The following is a 23421-nucleotide window of genomic DNA, read 5'->3' as shown; positions in this document are numbered from 1 at the left end:
GTTTTAAGGGGGAAGGGCCCCGCTACGGGGGTTTGAAGTTTACCTCTCATTAGCGTACATTAGATCAGGTTTTAAGGGGGAAGGGCCCCGCTACGGGGGTTTGAAGTTTACCTCTCATTAGCGTACATTAGATCAGGTTTTAATAGGGAAGGGCCCCGCTATGGGGGTTTGAAGTTTACCTCTCATTAGCGTACATTAGATCAGCTTTTAATAGGGAAGGGCCCCGCTATGGGGGTTTGAAGGTTACCTCTCATTAGCGTACATTAGATCAGGTTTTAAGAGGGAAGGGCCCCGCTACGGGGGTTTGAAGTTTACCTCTCATTAGCGTACATTAGATCAGGTTTTAAGGGGGAAGGGCCCCGCTACGGGGGTTTGAAGTTTATCGCTCATTAGCGTACATTAGATCAGGTTTTAAGGGGGAAGGGCCCCGCTACTTGGGTTTGAAGATGACGTCTCATTAGCGTACATTAGATCAGGTTTTAAGGGGGAAGGGCCCCGCTACTTGGGTTTGAAGTTTACCTCTCATTAGCGTACATTAGATCAGGTTTTAAGAGGGAAGGGCCCCGCTACGGGGGTTTGAAGTTTACCTCTCATTAGCGTACATTAGATCAGGTTTTAAGGGGGAAGGGCCCCGCTACGGGGGTTTGAAGTTTACCTCTCATTAGCGTACATTAGATCAGGTTTTAAGAGGGAAGGGCCCCGCTACGGGGGTTTGAAGTTGAGAGGAGAGGATGAAAGAGAAGAGGGTGACAACATCAAACTCCCACAATGCCTTGGGGCACTAAAGTAATGATGGAAAAACGATCCCAAAATTCTTGGGTGTGATTTTATTACATTTTATATTTACCTTTATTTAACCAGGTAGGCCAGTTGAGAACAAGTTCTCATTTACAGCTGCGATCTGGCCAAGACAAAGCAAAGCATTGCGACAAAAAACAACAACACAGACGCAGGAAACTAGAGAAAACAGAGAGATGTACACGGAGAGAGAAAGAGAGAGACAGAAAGACAGTGACACACACGAGAGAGAGAGAGAGAGAGAGAGAGAGAGAGACACACACACAGAGGGAGAGAGACAGAAACGAGAGAGAAAGAGAGAGAGAGAAACGAAAGAGACGGAAACGATAGAGAAAGACAGTGATAGAGAGAGAGAGTTTGAGTTTTAAATAATCTTTATTGGGTCTGGGAGCCCACAACACAATAAATGCTCATACAAAATCATAGTTACACATCAATTAAAAACACAACTCCAATTCCTCCTCCACAGTAACTAAACACAACAGCCTCTGAATACCCCATATACTCAAACAGATCAATATTGTTGACAAGTTTATAATAGGCAAACTCAACCCTCAGTCTCTCTGCCAACACTCCCTCCAGCATTCCCACCACATCCACAGACCCCTGTCCACGAATACTGTTCTTTCAGGTCTTCCATATCGCAAATTTTGCTGCCCCTAACACAAAATGAAGCAACACAACTATACCCTTTTGACTATACCTGTACTTTGGCCCAAATATATACAGTTGGGAAGAGAAAACCTCTCCCAATGCTGAGAACCAATTAGTGATCAGGTCAAACATCCCGACCAACCTGGGACACTGTAAAAACAGATGTGCCAGAGATTCAGACTCAGCACAGAATGGCACAGATCCAGGTGTACCAGACACAGAATGGACACCCCTCCCCAACAGTAGGATCCAGGTGTACCAGATGCAGAATGGACACCCCTCCCCAACAGTAGGATCCAGGTGTACCAGACACAGAATGGACACCCCTCCCCAACAGTAGGATCCAGGTGTACCAGATGCAGAATGGACACCCCTCCCCAACAGTAGGTCCAGGTGTACCAGATGCAGAATGGACACCCCTCCCCAACAGTAGGGTCCAGGTGTACCAGATGCAGAATGGACACCCCTCCCCAACAGTAGGATCCAGGTGTACCAGACACAGAATGGACACCCCTCCCCAACAGTAGGATCCAGGTGTACCAGATGCAGAATGGACACCCCTCCCCAACAGTAGGGTCCAGGTGTACCAGATGCAGAATGGACACCCCTCCCCAACAGTAGGGTCCAGGTGTACCAGATGCAGAATGGACACCCCTCCCCAACAGTAGGATCCAGGTGTACCAGATGCAGAATGGACACCCCTCCCCAACAGTAGGGTCCAGGTGTACCAGATGCAGAATGGACATCCCTCCCCAACAGTAGGGTCCAGGTGTACCAGATGCAGAATGGACACCCCTCCCCAACAGTAGGGTCCAGGTGTACCAGATGCAGAATGGACACCCATCCCCAACAGTAGGGTCCAGGTGTACCAGACACAGAATGGACACCCCTCCCCAACAGTAGGGTCCAGGTGTACCAGACACAGAATGGACACCCCTCCCCAACAGTAGGATCCAGGTGTACCAGACACAGAATGGACACCCCTCCCCAACAGTAGGGTCCAGGTGTACCAGATGCAGAATGGACACCCCTCCCCAACAGTAGGGTCCAGGTGTACCAGACACCGAATGGACACCCCTCCCCAACAGTAGGATCCAGGTGTACCAGACACAGAATGGACACCCCTCCCCAACAGTAGGGTCCAGGTGTACCAGACGCAGAATGGACACCCCTCCCCAACAGTAGGGTCCAGGTGTACCAGACACAGAATGGACACCCCTCCCCAACAGTAGGGTCCAGGTGTACCAGACACAGAATGGACACCCCTCCCCAACAGTAGGATCCAGGTGTACCAGATGCATGTTGGTGGCTATAGCTCCATGTATGATCCTCCATTGGAGGTCAGCTGTCCTCTTATCAATAGGCAGTTTATATAATGATCGCCAACAGCCTTTTGGGGAGACACCTGGACCAAGCACACCCACACACCTCGTCGATTTTACCCCTTCCAGGGAAGGGACACCTTTACACATTTTCTGTACATGGCCTTCTTTCCCACCTCCTTGAACTCCCCCAGCTCCGGGGTATGGAAGGAAAGCAGCATCCCCACGTCCTCCTCGAATGCCCCCACCGCAGCACTAACAATCAGTGCAGGGAACACATAATCCAGACCCTCCCTCCACCGATCAGATTTGGAAGTGTCAGTCACATACTGCAGATGAAGTACTGGCAAGGAGTCACAGACCTGAGCGACGACCTTCCTCAGTAGACGAGATGATCGGATCCCTGCTCTTTTTCCCAGCTCCTCCAACGATCTGCTCCTGCTCCGCATCAGATGACCCAGCTTGGTACTCCCCACGCCTAGCAGACATTAACGTAGGCTGGCTGAACCCAGAGCACGGGACTGGGTGGCAGTGTTATAAAAAAGAGGCCTTCAAAAAGCCACATCCCTGGTGGCGTGCAGGCCTACGGGACTTGACAAGAACCCTCCAAGCCTGCATAACAGACTCATAAAATGGAGTCAGGCCAGGCAACTCACCCCCCTCCAGCTTTAAGAGGAAAAGGTGCTTATCTAAGCCCAAATAGCCCGCTCTCCTCATCAGTGTGTAGGCTGTGTCGACCCAGCTAGAACAGTCACTGTACAACAGTCTCTGGGCTGCTTGAAGCCGGAAAGCCATGATCCTAGAGGAAATGTCCACCAGGCCTTGCCCACCCTCGTGCAGTGGCAGGAACAGGGCTGCAGATTTAATCCAGTGTTGTCCAGACCAGAAGAAAATGACAAGGGTCCTCTGAAGCTCTTGTATCAGACCCTTTGGTGGCTGCAAAATCATTAGTCTGTGCCACAGGGTAGAGGCAGCAAGATTATTAGCTACAAGGACTCTTCCCCTATAAGACAGCTGGGGTAGCAACCATTTCCACCTTGACAGTCTGGCACACACTTTCTCCACTACACCCTCCCAGTTATTTTTCTGAAAGACATTAGAGCCTAGAAAAACCCCCAAAGTCTTCATCCCATCTCTGCCCCACTGAAGCCCCCCTGGTAACCGTGGAGCCGAACCCATCTGAAGCTGACCTGCCCACAGCGCTTCACTCTTTCCCCAATTGACTCTAGCTGAAGAGGCCCCCTCATACACCTTTAAAGCGTTTGAGAGAACTTTAACATCTTCACCCCCTGTAATAAAAACTGTCACGTCATCTGCATACGCAGACAGTGCTATCGTGGGACCCTTCATTACACCTGGCACAGAGAAACCAGTAAGCTTCGCTCTTAAAAAACAAAGCATTGGTTCAACCGCCGGGGCGGCAGGGTAGCCTAGTGGTTAGAGTGTTGAACTAGTAACCGAAAGGTTGCAAGTTCATATCCCCGATCTGACAAGGTACAAATCTGTCATTCTGCCCCTGAACAGGCAGTTAACTCACTGTTCCTAGGCCGTCGTTGAATTTGTAAGTCGCTCTGGATAAGAGCGTCTGCTAAATGACTTAAATGTAAATGTAAATGTAAATGTTCTTAACTGACTTGCCTAGTTAAATAAAGGTAAAAAAAAATATATATATATATATATATATATATATTATATATATATAACTGTCCTGAAATTGGGCATCCCTGCCTGATGCCCCTTTGGACAGGGATGGGACATCTCAAACCACCCACCACCTTCACCATACACGAGGCCCCAGCATACACTAATTCATCCAAGACAAAAAAACATCCCCAAACCCAAAGACTTTCATCGTTTTAAACAAGTACTGGTGGTCCACACTATCAAACGCCATGCTCAACCATCCGATCTACAAGACACTCTTCTTTAAGAAATACACCATGCTCAACCATACGATCTACAAGCCACTCTTCTTTAAGAAGTACACCATGCTCAACCATCCGATCAACAAGACACTCTTCTTTAAGAAATACACCATGCTCAACCATCCGATCAACAAGACACTCTTCTTTAAGAAGTACACCATGCTCAACCATCCGATCTACAAGATACTCTTCTTTAAGAAGTACACCATGCTCAACCATCCGATCTACAAGATACTCTTCTTTAAGAAGTACACCATGCTCAACCATACGATCAACAAGACGCTCTTCTTTAAGAAGTACACCATGCTCAACCATACGATCAACAAGACGCTCTTCTTTAAGAAGTACACCATGCTCAACCATACGATCAACAAGACGCTCTTCTTTAAGAAGTACACCATGCTCAACCATACGATCAACAAGACACTCTTCTTTAAGAAGTACACCATGCTCAACCATACGATCAATAAGACGCTCTTCTTTAAGAAGTACACCATGCTCAACCATCCGATCTACAAGACACTCTTCTTCAAGAAGTACACTATACTCAACCATACGATCTACAAGACACTCTTCTTCAAGAAGTACACTATACTCAACCATACGATCAACAAGACACTCTTCTTTAAGAAGTACACCATGCTCAACCATCCGATCTACAAGACTCTCTTCTTTAAGAAGTACACCATGCTCAACCATCCGATCAACAAGACACTCTTCTTTAAGAAGTACACCATGCTCAACCATCCGATCAACAAGACACTCTTCTTTAAGAAGTACGCCATGCTCAACCATCCGATCTACAAGGCACTCTTCTTTAAGAAGTACGCCATGCTCAACCATTCGATCTGCAAGACACTCTTCTTTAAGAAATACACCATGCTCAACCATCCGATCAACAAGACACTCTTCTTTAAGAAGTACACCATGCTCAACCATCAGATCAACAAGACTCTCTTCTTTAAGAAGTACGCCATGCTCAACCATCCGATCAACAAGACTCTCTTCTTTAAGAAGTACGCCATGCTCAACCATACGATCAACAAGACACTCTTCTTTAAGAAGTACGCCATGCTCAACCATCCGATCAACAAGACACTCTTCTTTAAGAAGTACGCCATGCTCAACCATACGATCAACAAGACACTCTTCTTTAAGAAGTACACCATGCTCAACCATACGATCAATAAGACGCTCTTCTTTAAGAAGTACACCATGCTCAACCATACGATCTACAAGACACTCTTTTTTAAGAAGTACACCATGCTCAACCATTCGATCTGCAAGACACTCTTCTTTAAGAAGTACGCCATGCTCAACCATACGATCTACAAGACACTCTTCTTTAAGAAGTACGCCATGCTCAACAAGACACTCTTCTTTAAGAAGTACACCATGCTCAACCATACGATCTACAAGACACTCTTCTTTAAGAAGTACACCATGCTCAACCATCCGATCAACAAGACGCTCTTCTATAAGAAAGACCACCACCGCTTTATTCATCCGTGACGCATAAGCAACATTCTCATATCCTATCTTCTCTCCTACAGTGACCAAAAACTCCTCCACTGTGACAATAGCTTCAGTAACACACCTAAAGCCGTGCCGAAGTGACAGGGACGGCATCCCCATTCGGGCTGCCACCCCCGACAAACTCAGGGTAATTTCGATACGAAAAACAAAATACTTAATTCTACCACAACAAAAATAATAACCTTAATCATGCACAGAAAGAAAACAAAAAAATGCCACCAAGAAACAGAAAACAGAAAGAGAGTTCTGATTATCTAACTCTACACGACACACGCACTCCTTCGCTCATACAATTCCCAGCATGGGCCATCATCCCTGTGGAACGCTTTCGACACCTTGTAGAGTCCATGCCCAGACGAATTGAGGCTGCACTGAGGGCAAAATCGTGGCGTGCAACTCAATATTAGGAAGGTGTTCTTAATGTTTGGTATACTCATTGTATTATACAATTTCCTTGTGCTACCCCTTGTCATTCCATTGTAATTGTACTGTATAGTTTCAATGTGAAAATTGCTTGTCTTTAAGTGGATAAGTGCTGGTTTCAGTTGTTGTTTCAGCATGGTTGGAGAGAGAAGCGTACTTTATCTAAATCTTCCTGACCGCAAACGTACAGAGAGAAGAGTCCTATTTTACTCTCTGGTTTGTCAGAAGGAGATCTCGGACATGAATGTGTTCTGGTATGACTTTGAGCCTGGTGTAGATGCCATGGGACAGCGGAAAGGCCTTTTGACGTTTCCCAGTTGATGCTTTTGAAACACTTTGCATCCTAAATCACTGGAGCTAACACCACAGAGACACACACATACACAAACACACACCGCAGTGACCCGACACACACACACACACATGATCCATCAATGAGTCATGACTGACTCATCCTCAGACCTCAAACCCCCACTCTGTGCTAGAGGCAGGGGGCGGATAGAGAGGAACTCTTTGTCTCTGTTTGTAAATTGTGTTGTGAAATGTGAGGTCTGAGGGAAGAAACAGAGGGATGAGAATATAAATAAGAACCAGGACCTGTGTGTGTCTGGCATGCCTGGTTGATGTACTGAAAGCTGAAAGCTTCAGTTGACGGTTGTTATGACGATGGGCTAGTAGGACCTGAAAGAGGCTTTAAATGAACACCATGCCCTGTTGACCTTCTACAAATAAAGGAGAGAAGGACTTGGGGCTTTCACATACACACACACACAAACACACAAATACACAAACACCCCTCCCTGCACTTTGCAGCTGAATGCTTGAATGGCCATCAGTCAAAACAAGTGTGTGAGTCAAAACCCCCAGAGACAGAGTGTGAACTACTGGGGAGCCAGGGTGGAGTTAAGCTCTCCTGAACGAGACATGAGCTCTTCTAAAGGCAACAAAAGTCTAACTTTGAGGGGGGTCTATAAATATTGCTAATTTGACCGAGACGCACGCCGACAGCAAGATGCATCAATCTCACCGGAGAAAACATCAGAGCGAGCGAAATAGTACCGCTTATGTAATACTCTTTTTGACCAGAAACCATCAGATAAATGGGCTACACATACTGAGACAGAGGGGCGCTGTCTTGCTTGCTCAAATGCTTTCTCTGGTGTGATAGATTCAGCCACTTGCGAATTAAAGGAAAAGTATGAAACATTATTCTTCCAATTTTGGGGAAAATGAATACTGAATGTTATTACTGAATACTGAATGTTATTACACTTATTCCACTTCTGGTTTGTGTAACAGATGTCTCTTTCCATTCTTCAAATGGCGTGTGCACAGTGCACTGTTTCAATGCTGCAGTTACTTTGTAGTGGATGAACGTAAACCGCTGCAGGTTGCCTACTTTTTCAAGTGGTTTGTTTGACAATCAGATGAAAACATCTGGTTGTGTTCATGACACAATGGAAATGTAATACATTTTTAACATTAAATGACAAGCGCGTGCACCCAAAGAGGTTCCCCCAAATGTCACGGTATACTTAGTACTCTGCCCAGGGAGAAATATCTGTTGAGAGTAAGTCATCTTATATTTATTTTTTTCATTATGTTTGACTATTTGTATAAATATTTGAATGACAGAATTTATGCAGTTATAATTGATGGTTATTGTCTGGTAAAATAAAACAGGTCATCAGTAGTGATGGACAGGTATTGATGGTAGTTAAGCTTTCTGACGTGTCACCTGGACTCAGACTAAACATACACCTCTGTCAAGACAGAAAATAAAACACTGCCTTTACGGGTTTCTCAGTCCTTGAACATGTGGATTGTATGTCATTGCATGTTTAGATGTATGGGTACTCTATGGCCTGTGGAAACATTTAGACTTTCACAGAGGGTAAAGCATAGAATAAACTTGAACTCTGTCTGACATATTATGTTTATAAAGGGAAAAGTATGTCCAAAATGCAGTCATGCTTTTGTATCATTTTGTCCCTTTGTTACTATATATGCGTATCCACTGTCTGTATTTCCTCAGCTCTGGGGCGGCTATGTAACTCAATCCACATCTATTCAGAGGGTGGGGTTTGGGCTGAAAGAGAGGCCTAGGACCCATCCTAACCAATCACAGTTGTCAATATCTCAGTCAGATCTCATTGGCTGTAAGATAACTTACAGAAAGCGATGACAAACTTAAGTCACTGATGAACAGCACAGATCAGTCAGTCAGAAAGGAGATGAGAAGAGGTGTCTTAAAGAAGCTCATCCACATTCTCCTCACTGAGGACTGGAGTTGTTTGGGAACCTTACCCTGCGTGAATCAGCCTGTGTGGTTCCCACCGTCACTTTGTTCTTATTGCAAAACACTGTTGGACCTCCTTCTCTTCTAAAGAGATTTAGAGTATGGGAATCAGGTTGTGAACTTTGCCACAGTATGGAGCAGCAGAGATAACATTTGAACTTTGAACTGTATGTAGTGAAAGGTGCTGCCTGCTATAAATAAGTGCTGACCCTCTGTGTGTCACTGTCAGGGCTCCAAGGGCGATCCAGGACTGTCCCCAGGTCAGGCCCCGCCAGGAGACAAGGTAAAGAATCATCTGGTGTAGTCTCCCCCCTCTCCCTTCCTCTCACTCTCTCTCTCTCTCTCTCTCTTTCTCTCTCTCTCTCTCTCTCTCTCTCTTTCTCTCTCTCTCTCTCTCTCTCTCTTTCTCTCTCTCTCTCTCTCTTTCTCTCTCTCTTTCTCTCTCTCTCTCTCTCTCTCTCTCTCTCTTTCTCTCTCTCTCTCTCTCTCTCTCTCCTCTCTCTCTCTCTCTCTCTCTCTCTCTCTCTCTCTCTCTCTCTCTCTCAATTCAATTCAATTCAATTCAATTGACTTTATTTATGGTATGAAACTGTTTCTGTTGACCTGCACTCTATCCATCCTCATCCTTTGCTTGTTTGCATGTTCGCCAGCTGCAACTCCCTGTTCAGTCTCTTCTTACCCTTATCTAATATTTCTTAATAGTTAATACATTTAATACAATAATATATATTGTCATATGAAAAGAGACTTGCTAAGAACTTTTTATTCTACTGTGGTGGAAGAAGGAGGGATCTAACTAATGTTGCTGTCATGGTTTCCTCCCTCTGTTTCCAGGGCGACAGAGGTCCACGAGGTGTTCTAGGTCCAGACGGGTTCGCAGGTCCAATGGTAAAAGTTCAATGGTTAACGGTTATAACACTGTTATGCAAAAAAATGAAGTACCTTACTGTAATAGCTGTGCATTAAAATGGGCAAAATTAGCTTTTTAGAAGAAAAAAACATTTCAAATGCAATAATTTTGCTAGGACTGTCTGGAAGGGGTCTGAGTGGGGAGGGGAAAACTGAAAAATATCTGTTATTGGCAGAAAGGTTTGGAACTTTTTTTGTTATTGGTCTATTAACCAATTTACTGCATGGTGATGTCACCATGGAAAGGTGAAACTCCCACCCATTCAAACCTGCTGATTAGTAAACCACTGATCAAATACATTTTTTTTTACACTTTTATAGGGTTAGTTTCATCAGCTGTTTTACAATATGAATTTTGAATGCACTGGGCCTTTAACCTCTAGCTGTGCCAGAAACAAATGATCTAAGCAACTGGCGTGCCATTGGCTCTTTAAGACATGAATAATGAGAGCGCTCCTGATCCAAAGAGATTATCCGATTATCAGTTTGAGTTCACTGCATGAGCTTCTGTTCTGAATCTGAGCCATTTCTGCTCACCTCACACACGATTTTCCCACTGTATAAGCCTCCTAAGTGTTACCCACACCTTAAGCAGAGGCTTCCAGCGGTGGTCAGGAATCAGGATAATGTTACCCAGCCACAGAGAGCGTCTGTCTCTCAGACAGGGCCCCCCTTCAGCCCACCCTGCTCCCGCACCGTCGGGCTGGACACACACACATTCACAGATACACACACACATTCACAGATACACACACATTCACAGATACACACACACATTCACAGATACACACACACATTCACAGATACACACACACGGGCAGCATAGGGAGGTGGCGTCGCCGCGAGACCTGTCTGCAGCCGAGCTCCCCCGCCAGAACCTGAGAACCACCAGGGCCAAGGGTCATCTTTAAGAGGAAAGGCAGTCTGAGGGAGTTTATGGCCCCGATGACAGGCACACTATCTGATGCCTCTTCAAAAGAGCAAATGGTGTGAGGAGAAGGAGGAAGCAGGGAAGGAACCAATTCAGTTCATACATCAGCACACACAGCAAAGCTCTCTCAAAGGTCTTCAGTTTAGTCTCAGAGTTAAGAGCGTTTATCGGCCTTCACATACTGTAGCTGGCTGTGGACTGTGACTGCCCCTAGTCTTACTCTGTCTATCCCTCAGACCTGGGTTCAAATACTTTAGCTGTGCTTGATTGAGCTTGCCTGTTGCATGGAATCAATAGAAAACACCAGGCAGGCTAAAACAAACGCAAAAAGTATTTCAAATATTTCAAATAGTATTGGAACCTAGTTCCACTCTCCACATATCTGTCTGAAGTTGGACTTTACCTTTGCCTCCCAGGAGGAGACAGACAAATGTTTGCATTAGCTGAACCTAATACCCAGCCCATCAACAGTGCCCCGGGAAGGTATTTTCAGAGGAAATGACTGACTTCGGCCGTAGCCCTTTACCTCTGAGTGTTTTTTTTTATTGAGTCTTAAGGTTACCGTGTCACAACCTAGGAAACTGTGGAGGAGAAGAAAGGAGCTATGTGGAACGCAGGCCTGTAAAAAATGTTTTGCTCTCCTGTCCCAAACAAATATGAGCTATTTGTAGATTCACCGTACTGGCCTCAGAATCACTGATCTACAAATCACCTTGCCCCCCAAGTAACTACTCAGATTTGTGATAAAGGGCCTGTCGAGTGGCGCAGCGGTCTAAGGCACTGCATCGCACTACAGATCCGTGTTTGATCCCGGGCTGTATCACAGCTTGCCATGACCAGGAGACCCATAAGGCGGTGCACAATTGGCCCAGCGTCGTCCGGGATAGGGGAGGGTTTGGCGACTCCTTGTGGCGGGCCGGGCACCTGCAAGCTGACTTCGGTCACCAGTTGTACGGTGTTTGTTCTGACACATTGGTGTGGCTGGCTTCCGGGTTATGCGAGTAGTGTGTCAAGGAGCAGTGCGGCTTGGCAGGGTCGCGTTTCGGAGGACGAATGACTCTCGACCTTCACCTCTCCTGAGTGTTTTAGAGGGGTTCACACACGCCTGCTGACCCGGAGCAGAAAAAGCCTTGCCATGCCCAGACCAGGTCACAAGTAAGTCTCCACACCCTTTCACCCTTGACCTCTGGGGTGGCACCAGACCATGACCTTTAACTGCTGGGTGACATCAGACTGCTGGGTGCTGGGAAGGAGGAAGGAAGCTCTGGAATGTTCCAGAATCCTTAGACAACACTGGGCGTCCTGTCTCTGAATGATTGTATGGCTGAAATGCACACAGACTGACCTTTGGCTACCTGGCTGTGTATACTGCCTCATACAGACTAAATCATCACAGGTGTACAATCACTCTCTCTACCCACCCCCTCTCTCTCTCTTGCTCTCTCTTTACTGACCCAGATCTTAAGTGTTCAGATATCAGTCTGTATGATTCAGTCAGTCAGGGTTCCTATACTGGATACCTAATGTAGAGCAGATGACATTCTCTTTTCAGTCCTCTTTGTCTCTGGTCATCATGGATGTGTTGTGTCTCTACCTGCAGGGTCCTAAGGGCTATCCAGGGCCATCAGGACAGCCAGGGGAACAGGTGAGTCGTTAGTGTTCATTGGGTCAGAGAGGGTCGTCACCCACATGTCCTAAACCCGCTCCTTTTAGTGTTAGGAACAGGCCAGGTCACTGATCTCAGTATGGCCAACTTTGGGGCTAGAGCATGACACACGCACACCCACACACATCCACACACACACAGAGAGAGGCACAGGCAGCTCATTAGATGTATAGTCAGGTCCCTTCCTTCTCTGTGAAGAAGAAATGTTTCCCCTGTCGACACATAACATCCCAACAAAGTGCTCTCAGGCAGCACGCTGAAATCTGGTGAGGTGTTGCGATGACTTCAGCACCAGGTGCCACTCTGTGCCCTGAGGTGATTGGTCAGGGTTCAGGCTGGAACAGGAAGGGGAGGAGTTAGAGAGAGAAGAGAAGAGAAGAGAGTGTTCTGCTACAGTCTGTCTGTACACACCGTCTTTCTGGGTCTCTGCCCACTATGTTACAGTACCAGAGGCAGGAGCCTGGAAGCACAGAGGAGGGGGGTGTAGAGAGGGGTACAAAGAGTCAGTAGACAGGGTGGCTGGAGGATAGCGGGTAAGAGTGCAGTGGAGTGGCGGGTGAGGGTGAACAGTGCCTGTTTTATTACTAAGCTGGCAGCATTGGCAAGGGCCAATGTTTCTCTTCTTACATACTGCTCTCTCTTTCTCTCTCTCTCTCTCTCTCTCTCTCTCTTTCTCTCTTTCGCTCTCTCTCTTTCTCTCTTTTTCCACAGGGCATACCAGGACTCCCAGGAGTGACTGGGGCTGCAGGTTACCCTGGCAGGCAGGTGCAGTGAATACTCTCCAGATTCCTCCATCCATCCTCTTGGTTTGACCACATTACCCAGAATTCTAACTGTGCACTATCATATGGCTGTTCTCAGAAATGCATATCATGTTCACCTGTCTCTCCCCAAACAACAGTAGTGAGACATTCCTAGTCTCTTAATTAGACTAGTGAAAAAACAATTGACCAATGCTTTTCACTTGAAGTATTTAGCAAAATAGCTTCAATAATTTTGATTTCCCCCTTTTATTAATTGAAGATTATATAGAAAACAGGTTTTGTATCTGTAAGACAGTGAATGTTTGAACTAAAAGTTCATGCTCAGAAATGCTAACAAGGATCTATAATGTAGCTGAGAGTAAGCTATGACTAGCATGTTTTCTTAGTCTATTTTTACATCTAAGACAATCAGTCTATCCAATCAAACTATTCATTACTTATCTGTGTAAAACGTACCAATTTATGTGTTTTATGTGTGGAAATATACTGGGAATTGTCCTGTATAACAGACAGTCTCTCTCTACACTGTTTTGTGTGACAATGCCCTCTTCTCATGCTGCTCTCTTTTGTTGCAGGGTTTGGCTGGGCCAGAAGGTAACCTAGGTCCTAAAGGTGTACGTGTAAGTACAGCTCACTACTTCCTGCCCTCTCCCCTCTTCCCTCTCCTCTCTTCCCTCTCCCCTCTCCCCTCTTCCCTCCACTGCGTTCAGCTCTGTTAGAGGGAATACTTAATTTCCTGAAGGGATTAGACAGTATCAGGCCTGCAGCTTGAGCTGATCCAGAACCTGTGTTATGTTAACAAGGTACTGGCTCCCGCTGCAGAAAATTCAACTGGGGACAGGTCTGGGATCTGAGTTTGCTCAGTATATCGTCTGCTCTGTTGTGAGAGCTGCCCATTTCTATCTTCAGGAGGAAGCACAGGCATGCTCTCTCTCTGCTCGAGAACAGAGGGGGGGAATAGAGGAGATGAGAGAGAGGGTCAGGGAGCGAAGAGAGAGGGTCAGGGAGAGAAGAGAGAGAGGGGTCAGGGAGGGTCAGGGAGAGAGAGAGAGGGTCAGGGAGCGAAGAGAGAGGGTCAGGGAGAGAAGAGAGAGAGGGTCAGGGAGCGAAGAGAGAGGGTCAGGGAGAGAAGAGAGAGAGGGTCAGGGAGCGAAGAGAGAGGGTCAGGGAGAGAAGAGAGAGAGGGTGGAGTATAGATATAATGATTTGGAGGAGGGTATGAAGAGGTGGAGGAATAAAAAGGAAACACTTGGTTTGCTCTGTTAAAGTATGGGAAGTGTAAGGGGTATCCCTCACAGGTTGTCCTTTGTGTTATGCATACATGATATGTTCATATCAGAGACAGCCTATTAGGAAAAATACAGGACATCTCTGGCAGATTGCCATGGCTAAAGAATGTGGAAAGAGAGAGAGCGCGAGAGAGAGAGAGAGAGATGAGAGAGGAGGAGATGAGAGAGAGGATGAGATGAAAGAGAGAGCGAGTGAGAGAGAGAGAGAGAGAGAGAGAGGAGGAGATGAAAGAGAGAGAGAGAGAGGATGAGATGAAAGAGAGAGCGAGAGAGGAGGAGATGAAAGAGAGAGCGAGAGAGAGAGGAGGAGATGAAAGAGAGAGCGAGAGAGGAGGTGATGAAAGAGAGAGCGAGAGAGAGAGGAGGGGATGAAAGAGAGAGCGAGAGAGAGAGAGGAGGAGATGAAAGAGAAAGAATGACAGAAAGAATGGAAAGAAAATATGAAGGAAGAGAGAGATCAGAGACAGAGAGAGATATTTAGCCGTCTCCTGTACATGGTGTATTATTGCTGACTGAAGGAACATGTGATTCTAGTTAGGAAGAAACCAAAACATTGCAGATATGCTGCCAGTCCCCAACTATTCCAGACTGCTGTCTGCTCTTATTATAGAAATCTCCTGTCCCCCACACTGGACTAGACTCTGTCTGTTCTTATTATAGAAATCTCCTGTCCCCCACACTGGACTAGACTCTGTCTGCTCTTATTATAGAAATCTCCTGTCCCTAGACTCTGTCTGCTCTTATTATAGAAATCTCCTGTCCCCCACTGGACTAGACTCTGTCTGCTCTTATTATAGAAATCTCCTGTCCCCCACACTGGACTAGACTCTGTCTGCTCTTATTATAGAAATCTCCTGTCCCCCACACTGGACTAGACTCTGTCTGTTCTTATTATAGAAATCTCCTGTCCCCCACACTGGACTAGACTCTGTCTGCTCTTATTATAGAAATCTCCTGTCCCCCACACTGGACTAGACTCTGTCTGCTCTTATTATAGAAATCTCCTGTCCCCCACACTGGACTAGACTCTGTCTGTTCTTATTATAGAAATCTCCTGTCCCCCACACTGGACTAGACTCTGTCTGCTCTTATTATAGAAATCTCCTGTCCCCCACACTGGACTAGACTCTGTCTGTTCTTATTATATCCCCACACTGGAAATCTCTGCTCTTATTATAGAAATCTCCCCCACACTGGACTAGACTCTGTCTGTTCTTATTATAGAAATCTCCTGTCCCCCACACTGGACTAGACTCTGTCTGCCTGTTCATGTGTCCACTCCACTCCCTGTTAGTTAGGGAGAATAACAATGTTCCTCCCTTTTCTACTCTCTTTTTGGAGGTGATTTGTGAGGTAATGGGGACGAGGCATGATTTGCTACCTCCAGATGAGTATTCTGTTTCATATTGAGTGAGATGTGGACATGACTGATCTGTCTTTTAAGGTGGCCATCTCTTAGCCTGTCAGCAAATAGGGATTCATAATTAAGAATGTAAATGTTTGAAAGATGCACAGCTTGTACCTTTCTTACTGAGCATGGATAAATGGCCGCAAAGATGGGACTTTTTTTCCAGAGCAGCATGGGTGACCAGTCCACCTGCTGATCTAGCCATGAAACAGACAGAGCTGTTTCAGCTCAATAAGACCAGGGTTGATAGCTCCCCTGGCAGAAAGATGGAAGAACGAGAGAAAGAAGAGGCTGAAAGTGAGAGATCTATCCCTTTCAAATCTGTCCATGATGTCAGACAATGTATCATTAGGCTGAATGATTGACTTTAGGCTAACATTTCTGTGGACTTGCGTGTGTGTACTTATGTGAACACATGCAAATGCCAGCACTAGAATAGGTGAATATCATCATCACTGATCTTTGATCTGCTTAGAACCACGACAGGGTTCCTCTAGCTACATACATTAACTCACCTGAAACGCAGGGCTCAATGAGTTCAAAGACACTACCGGTTCGATGGGCTTCAGATACATCTGCTCAGGTTTTCAACAGTCTGCAGGATGTCACAACTGTTTATCTGTATGTACTGTACCATCAGAGATATGGTGGTTTATATACAGTACCAGTAAAAAGTTTGGACACACCTACTCATTCAAGGGTTGTTCTTTGTTATTACTATTTTCTACATTGTAGAATAATAGTGACGACATCAAAACTATGAAATAACACATATGGAATCATGTAATGCCCAAAAAAGTGTTAAACAAATCAAAATATATTTAATATTTTAGATACTTCAAGTAGCCACCCTATGCCTTGATGACAGCTTTGCACACTCTTGGCATTTTCTCAACCAGTTTTGCCTGGAATGCTTTTCCAACATTCTTGAAGGAATTCCCACATATGCTGAGCAGTTGTTGGCTGCTGCTTTTCCTACACTCTGCAATCCAACTCATCCCAAACCATCTCAATTGGGTTGAGGTCGGGTGATTGTGGAGACCAGGTCATCTGAGGCAGCACTTCATCACTCTCCTTCTTGGTCAAATAGCTCTTACACAACCTGGACGTGTGTTGGGTCTTGGTCCTGTTGAAATCAAATGATTAAGCACAAACCAGATGGGTTGGCGTATCACTGCAGAATGCTGTGGTAGCCATACTGATTAAGTGTGGCTTGAATTCTAAATAAGTCACTGACAGTGACACCAGCAAAGCACCCCCACACCATCACACCTCCTCCTCCATGCTTCATGGTGGGAAAGACACATGCGGAGATCATCCGTTCAGCTACTCTGCGTCTCACAAAGAAACGGCGGTTGGAACCAAAAATCTGATTCACGCAGTCTCCTCTGAGCAGATAATACAGGTCTTCATCAACTTTGCCGTCTCTTTGTGAGATGCAGAGTAGGTGAACGGATTATCTCCACATGCATAGTGCCCACCATGAAGCATGACGTGTCTGTTACTTGAACTCTGTGAAGCATTTGTTTGGGCTGCAATTTCTGAGGCTGGTAACTCTAATGAACGTATCCTCTGCAGCAGAGGTAACTGGGTCTTCCTCCTCTGGCAGTCCTCATGAGAGCCAGTTTCATCATAGTGCTTGATGGTTTTTGCGACTGCACTTGAATAAACGTACAAAGTTCTTGACATTTTACAGATTGACTGACCTTCATGTCTTGAAGTAATGATGGACTGTCGTTTCTCTTTCCTTATTTGAGCTGTTCTTGCCATAATATGGACTTGGTCTTTTACCAAATAGGGCTATCATCTGTGTACCACTCCTACCTTGTCACAGCACAACTGATTGGCTCAAACACATTAAGAAGGAACGAAATTCCACAAATTAACAGGCACACCTGTTAATTGAAATGCATTTCAGGTGACCACCCCATGAATCTCGTTGAGAGACGGCCAAGAGGGTGCAAAGCTGTCATCAAGGCAAACAGTGGCTACTTTCAAAGTTTTGATGTCTTCATTATTATTCTACAATGTAGAAAATAGTACAAATAAGGAAATACCCTTGAATGAGTAGGTGTGTCCAAACTTTTCACTGGTACTGTACATATATAGGATCTTCATTTGAGCCAGTTTGCTACATGAGGAAAATAATCCTGCAGAAACTGGAACTGTACATTTTGGTGTGGGGAGATATAGTTAATATACATTTTTTATAGGGGTTGATACAATTTTAGTAAGGGAAAATCAAGTCTGACATTTCATAGTGTATATTACAAATTTCAGAAGCCTTTTTAAACCTTGCACGAAAGTTCTCCGGCAACAGGGTGATCAAATTGAGATCCTACATCTGTAAGTACTGTATCATCAGATATATGGTGATTTATCTCTGTGTGTGCTGTACTGCAGGTTCATCAGCATTCCTGTTAAACTTCCACTGTCTGTGGGTGACTGATGAATGTTCAGTTCAGTACAGCTATGCTACAGTTCAGTAACGCCCCCTGTCCTAATCCATCAATAGACAAAGTAAAGACATGTTTCAGGTTTCAGCTTTTACTAGTCATATGTACAGGATACACTGTCCAACAAAATGCTTACTTGCTGGTTCCTTCTCCACAGTGCAACAACAATAAGAAATAAGATAAGAATATCAACATAAAGTAAATGCCTCAATAGAACTGAATAAACACAATTTAATGTCCAATATTTACAAGTGTTTTGGGGAAGTGGGATTGGGAGGCAAGACTTTACATTTGTACAATCTGTCCAAATGATATCTTCCTTAGATGTTAGATATGATTATAAGACTTTATTAAGAGGTCTTACATGCTCATGACTTTGCAGTATACCTCCAGGTAAAGTGTTACACATGTTCAAACGGGTTCACCTGTAACTAATGTGTGTTTGTGTTTCAGGGTTTCATTGGTCCTCCTGGTATAGCTGGTCCACCAGGGCTAGAAGGGGAGAGAGTAAGTATCACCTTTTTATCTTTGAGTTAACCTTTATTTAACTAGGCAACCTTGATTCATATGTGCACCTAATGAAGTGTCTGTCAGGAAGGATCCATTATGCTGTCTATTTGGATTAGGTCTAGGATGTAACCAAGACTACTGGTTAACTCACCATGTCAGTTCTACTCTTCTTGAACCTTCATGTAGAGGGTCGAGGGTCATAAACATAGGAAAACTCTGGTCTAACCAAAGGCAATTCATGTTGTATTTCATCTGTTTTGGAGATATGAAGCAACAGAAAAATATGTGCTTAGCCTTGTTAATTGTAACTTATTTATAGAAACAAATGTTTGCTGATACTTACAAAGCAGTTGATCCAAGTACATTGATCTCTCCTCTGGGAGTTCTTCCATAAGGACAATAAAATGTCTAATAACTACATTTTCCACATTGTTGTATGAGTGGAAAATATGCTCTTTCTAAACACTGTAGTACAGTGTTTATGATCCCCTAATACTCAGCTTGCTCTCTTAGCCTGGCAGTAGTGTCCAATCAAGAACATGCATTCATTTGTTCTGTGGGGGAGGTCTTTAGGATATAATCTTTTCATATCAATTACTCAGTAAATGGCAGTCACTTTTCCACACCTGAGAGTTAAGTTACATTTTCCCTTTTTTTCCCAGGGTATTCCTGGTCCGGTTGGGAAGAATGGTCCCAAAGGAAGACAGGTAATGGATCCCACTACACCCACACCACACAGTTTGAACCCAGAGATATTACTGGAGAAGTGAAAGGGGAACATGCCACATTCATCTCTGTCAATAAATGTGATCCAAATTGTGGAAAAAGTTATTTGCTATCAAGATGGTGGAAGGCTGGGGGTTAACTGGAGGGGGTTGAATCACTACAGCTCCTAACAGAGAAGGGGATGGGAAGGGAGAGGAGAAAAAGGAGAAAATAGGGGAGGAGAGGAGGAGGCGTGAGGAGAGGGGGAAATACCGGTGGGAAAGAAGGGTTACACAACCCCTAAACATGTATATCAGGTACTCCTAAAGAAGTAGTACTTTACCCTCAACACAGGAAGGCCGACATCATTTATATGCTGTGAGTGTTCGCCGCTAATGTGCAAATTCACTCGACACAGGAAGCCCGACATCATTTATATGCTGTGAGTGTTCGCCGCTAATGTGCAAATTCACTCGACACAGAAAGCCCGACATCATTTATATGCTGTGAGTGTTCGCCGCTAATGTGCAAATTCACTCGACACAGTCAGTGACTAAATGTAAAAATCACACACAGACCAAAATAAAAGATTACCGGTACTCGTGAAATAAAAACAACCTCTGGACAGGATGCCAACAACAGGAGTTTATGCGTAGCCTGGCATTTTGTTCGGCATTTGAGTGATTCTCTCTCAGTGCCAGTTAGGGTGGCATAGGAAAACAGTGTCTCAGATTTGTTATTTATTTCACCTTTATTTAACCAGGTAGGCAAGTTGAGAACAAGTTTTTATTTACAATTGCGACCTGGCAAGATACAGAGAGAGTAACCAAAGGCCTTACATAGGGAAGCAGGTAGCCTAGCAACAGGGGGTTAGGACTCATCAGAACATCCCACAATATGCAATAAAGATCATTGTGTAGGCAGGCAGGGAGGGCCAGCATCCTTTACACTGTTCCACCTGACAGGCCCACAATGAAGAAAGATTATTACCTACGAGCGCTTGAATATCTAAAGGAGTACCACAACTCATAACTGAACTGCCAAAAATGTGTAATGAATAACTTTTGTTTTGTGTCCAGGGAGTTGTTGGGGGTGTTGGTGAAAGGGGCTCACCTGGTCCTGATGGTGACCAGGTAAGATCTACATCCCTCCTCCTCCTCTTAACCTGTTGCCAAGTTTGTTGTTCAATCTCTAGTAAAAACTCAGACCCTCCAGGAAGTATTTAGTGCAGCCCTGCTTTAGATGCCCTATGTCTTTTGATAGATTAGCTTTGCTGAGCTGGGCTGAACTGGGCTGGACTGAGAAATGTAATGTGTATCCTGCTGTAGACAGAGGAGTTGTTCTCATTTGGCTCTCACATCTAGAAATGCTAGGGATGACTCTATACAACCTCTGTATGGTTTAGATTAGAACACTCTCTGCACTGTCTATGTTTCTGGATCTGTCATTGAGTATGCTTACACGCACACAATACTATGATTAGTCAGATTAATATAATAGATTTATTTAAATGTTTACATGCTTTGCAAGACAAATTATTCCTTAATCCTGTTTACGTGGACACATCTGAACTCAGGCTACTGATGGGACTTTGATAAATGCAGAAAATAACCAATCAAAATAGACATTCTACCACTGATTCTGAGTTCGGACATATAAAGTTCATATGTGAAAATGATTTCTAAGATGCATACTTTCAGTTGTTCCAAACTCACTTCACTTGGGCAAAATAAGGAAGCTTGGATCTAACTTAGCCCATCTGTAAATAGCCCATCCATCCAACCAACCAACCAACTACCTCATCCCCATATTTGTTTTTGTTTTTCTGCTCTTTTGCACACCAGTATTTCTACATGCACATCCTCATCTGCACATATCACTCCAGTGTAAATTGTAATTACTTTGCCACTATTGGCCTATTTATTGCCTTTCCTCCTTACTTCATTTGCACACACTGTATACAGAATTTTCTATTGTGTTATTGGCTGTATGATTGTTTATTCCATGTGTAACTGTGTTGTTTTTGTCGCACTGCTTTGCTTTATCTTGGCCAGGTCACAGTTTTAAATCAGGACTTGTTCTCAACTGGCCACCTGGTTAAATAAAGGTGAAATAAAAAATAAAAATAAAAGTGACAACCGAGATCACACTAATGTGACGTATTCAAAACACTACTATCAGAACCTATTTCAGTGTGAAGTTAAGATGTTGTTATACTGTATATTGTTTGTGTGTACTCAAACAAGAAATGGACACAAATGCAATTTATATAGTTTTATATTTCAACATACTTCATTACATCAAACATTAAGCACACATACAGTAAATATATTTTGCATTTTGCATATGCAAAGGAAGAAAAATATTCAAATTTGTACTACTGTACTGTATCTTAGATCAATTGTATAGATAAAGAAACTGTCAAATCTAAATCATAAGAAACAAATACTCCATTGAGAAAACTAAATCAGTCATGTCTGTTGTTTTGGTCTGGCCACAGATTGTCATCAACATCACAGGTGTTATTTTCATAGTCGCCTGAATATCATCAGAGATGATACTCTCCTTGTTCTTGGTCTTCCTCCACCACCCCTACCACCACCACCTCTACATCCACCTCCACCTCCACCTCTACCCCAACCTCTACCTCCTCCACCACCTCTACCACCACCTCCACCTCTACCCCCAACCTCTACCTCCACCTCTACCCCACCTCTACCTCCACCTCCACCTCTACCCCCACCTCTACCTCCACCTCCACCTCCACCTCTACCCCACCTCCACCTCTACCCCCATCTCTACCTCCACCTATACCTCCACCTCTACCCCAACCTCTTCCTACATCTCCACATCCACCTCCATCTCTACCTCCACCTCCACCTCCACCACTACCCCCACCTCCATCTCTACCTCCACCTCCACCTCTACCTCATCTCCACCTCTACCTACACCTCCACCTCTACCCCCACCTCCACCTACACCTCCACATCCTCCTCCATCTCTACCTCCACCTCTACCTTCACCCCCACCTCCACCTCTACCTCCACCTCCACCACTACCCCCACCTCCACTTATACCTCCACCTATAACTCTACCTCCACCACTACATCCACCTCCACCTATACCTCCACCTATATCTCTAACTCTACCTCTACCAAGTTTGCTTCCATTGTTCTCAAAACACAGGAGTACTCACCTGTGGCCTTTTGATCCATACCAAAGGTCTGATTACAAAGTGAACATTTACGTAATTTACGTAATTAGTGTTTGCACATGTGAAGAGTGAAAGTGATCAATTGGTAATTGAGCTTAGCTTGTGCTTGTAAATGTACTGTATAGCTCTGGATGGATGAGCTCAGCCCAGGCCCAGCGGTCTGTAACGTCTTAGAGCTCAATGTGTTGAGATGATATGTAATCCATTAAGATTAGTGGGGATGTGTCGGGCAGAGTTCATTCAGAACAGCAGTTAGAGGGGATATCTGTATTGAGTGTGTCGGGCAGAGTTAATTCAGAACAGCAGTTAGAGGGGATATCTGTATTGAGTGTGTCGGGCAGAGTTAATTCAGAACAGCAGTTAGAGGGGATATCTGTATTGAGTGTGTCGGGCAGAGTTCATTCAGAACAGCAGTTAGAGTGGATATCTGTATTGAGTGTGTCGGGCAGAGTTCATTCAGAACAGCAGTTAGAGGGGATATCTGTATTGAGTGTGTCGGGCAGAGTTCATTCAGAACAGCAGTTAGAGGGGATATCTGTATTGAGTGTGTCGGGCAGAGTTCATTCAGAACAGCAGTTAGAGGGGATATCTGTATTGAGTGTGTCGGGCAGA

At 44.7% G+C, this 23421-nt stretch overlaps 1 protein-coding gene across 1 annotated transcript in view; it reads left to right on the top strand.

The window, feature by feature from the left end:
• LOC115108771 (collagen alpha-1(XXIV) chain) overlaps positions 1–23421 on the top strand; it is a 296583-nt gene that overhangs the window by 60999 nt on the left and 212163 nt on the right. Inside the window, exons 6-13 of the mRNA XM_065009201.1 lie at positions 9187–9240; positions 9792–9845; positions 12398–12442; positions 13175–13228; positions 13803–13847; positions 18834–18887; positions 19553–19597; positions 20675–20728. Coding sequence (XP_064865273.1) covers positions 9187–9240; positions 9792–9845; positions 12398–12442; positions 13175–13228; positions 13803–13847; positions 18834–18887; positions 19553–19597; positions 20675–20728 — 405 coding nt within the window. The remainder of the gene's footprint in view (positions 1–9186; positions 9241–9791; positions 9846–12397; positions 12443–13174; positions 13229–13802; positions 13848–18833; positions 18888–19552; positions 19598–20674; positions 20729–23421) is intronic.

This window comes from Oncorhynchus nerka, linkage group LG24 (assembly GCF_034236695.1).
Source record: "Oncorhynchus nerka isolate Pitt River linkage group LG24, Oner_Uvic_2.0, whole genome shotgun sequence".
NCBI classification, from domain to species: Eukaryota; Metazoa; Chordata; class Actinopteri; order Salmoniformes; family Salmonidae; genus Oncorhynchus; species Oncorhynchus nerka.
Note: the sequence above shows the minus strand (reverse complement) of the source record. Positions and strands in the feature narration are given on the sequence as shown.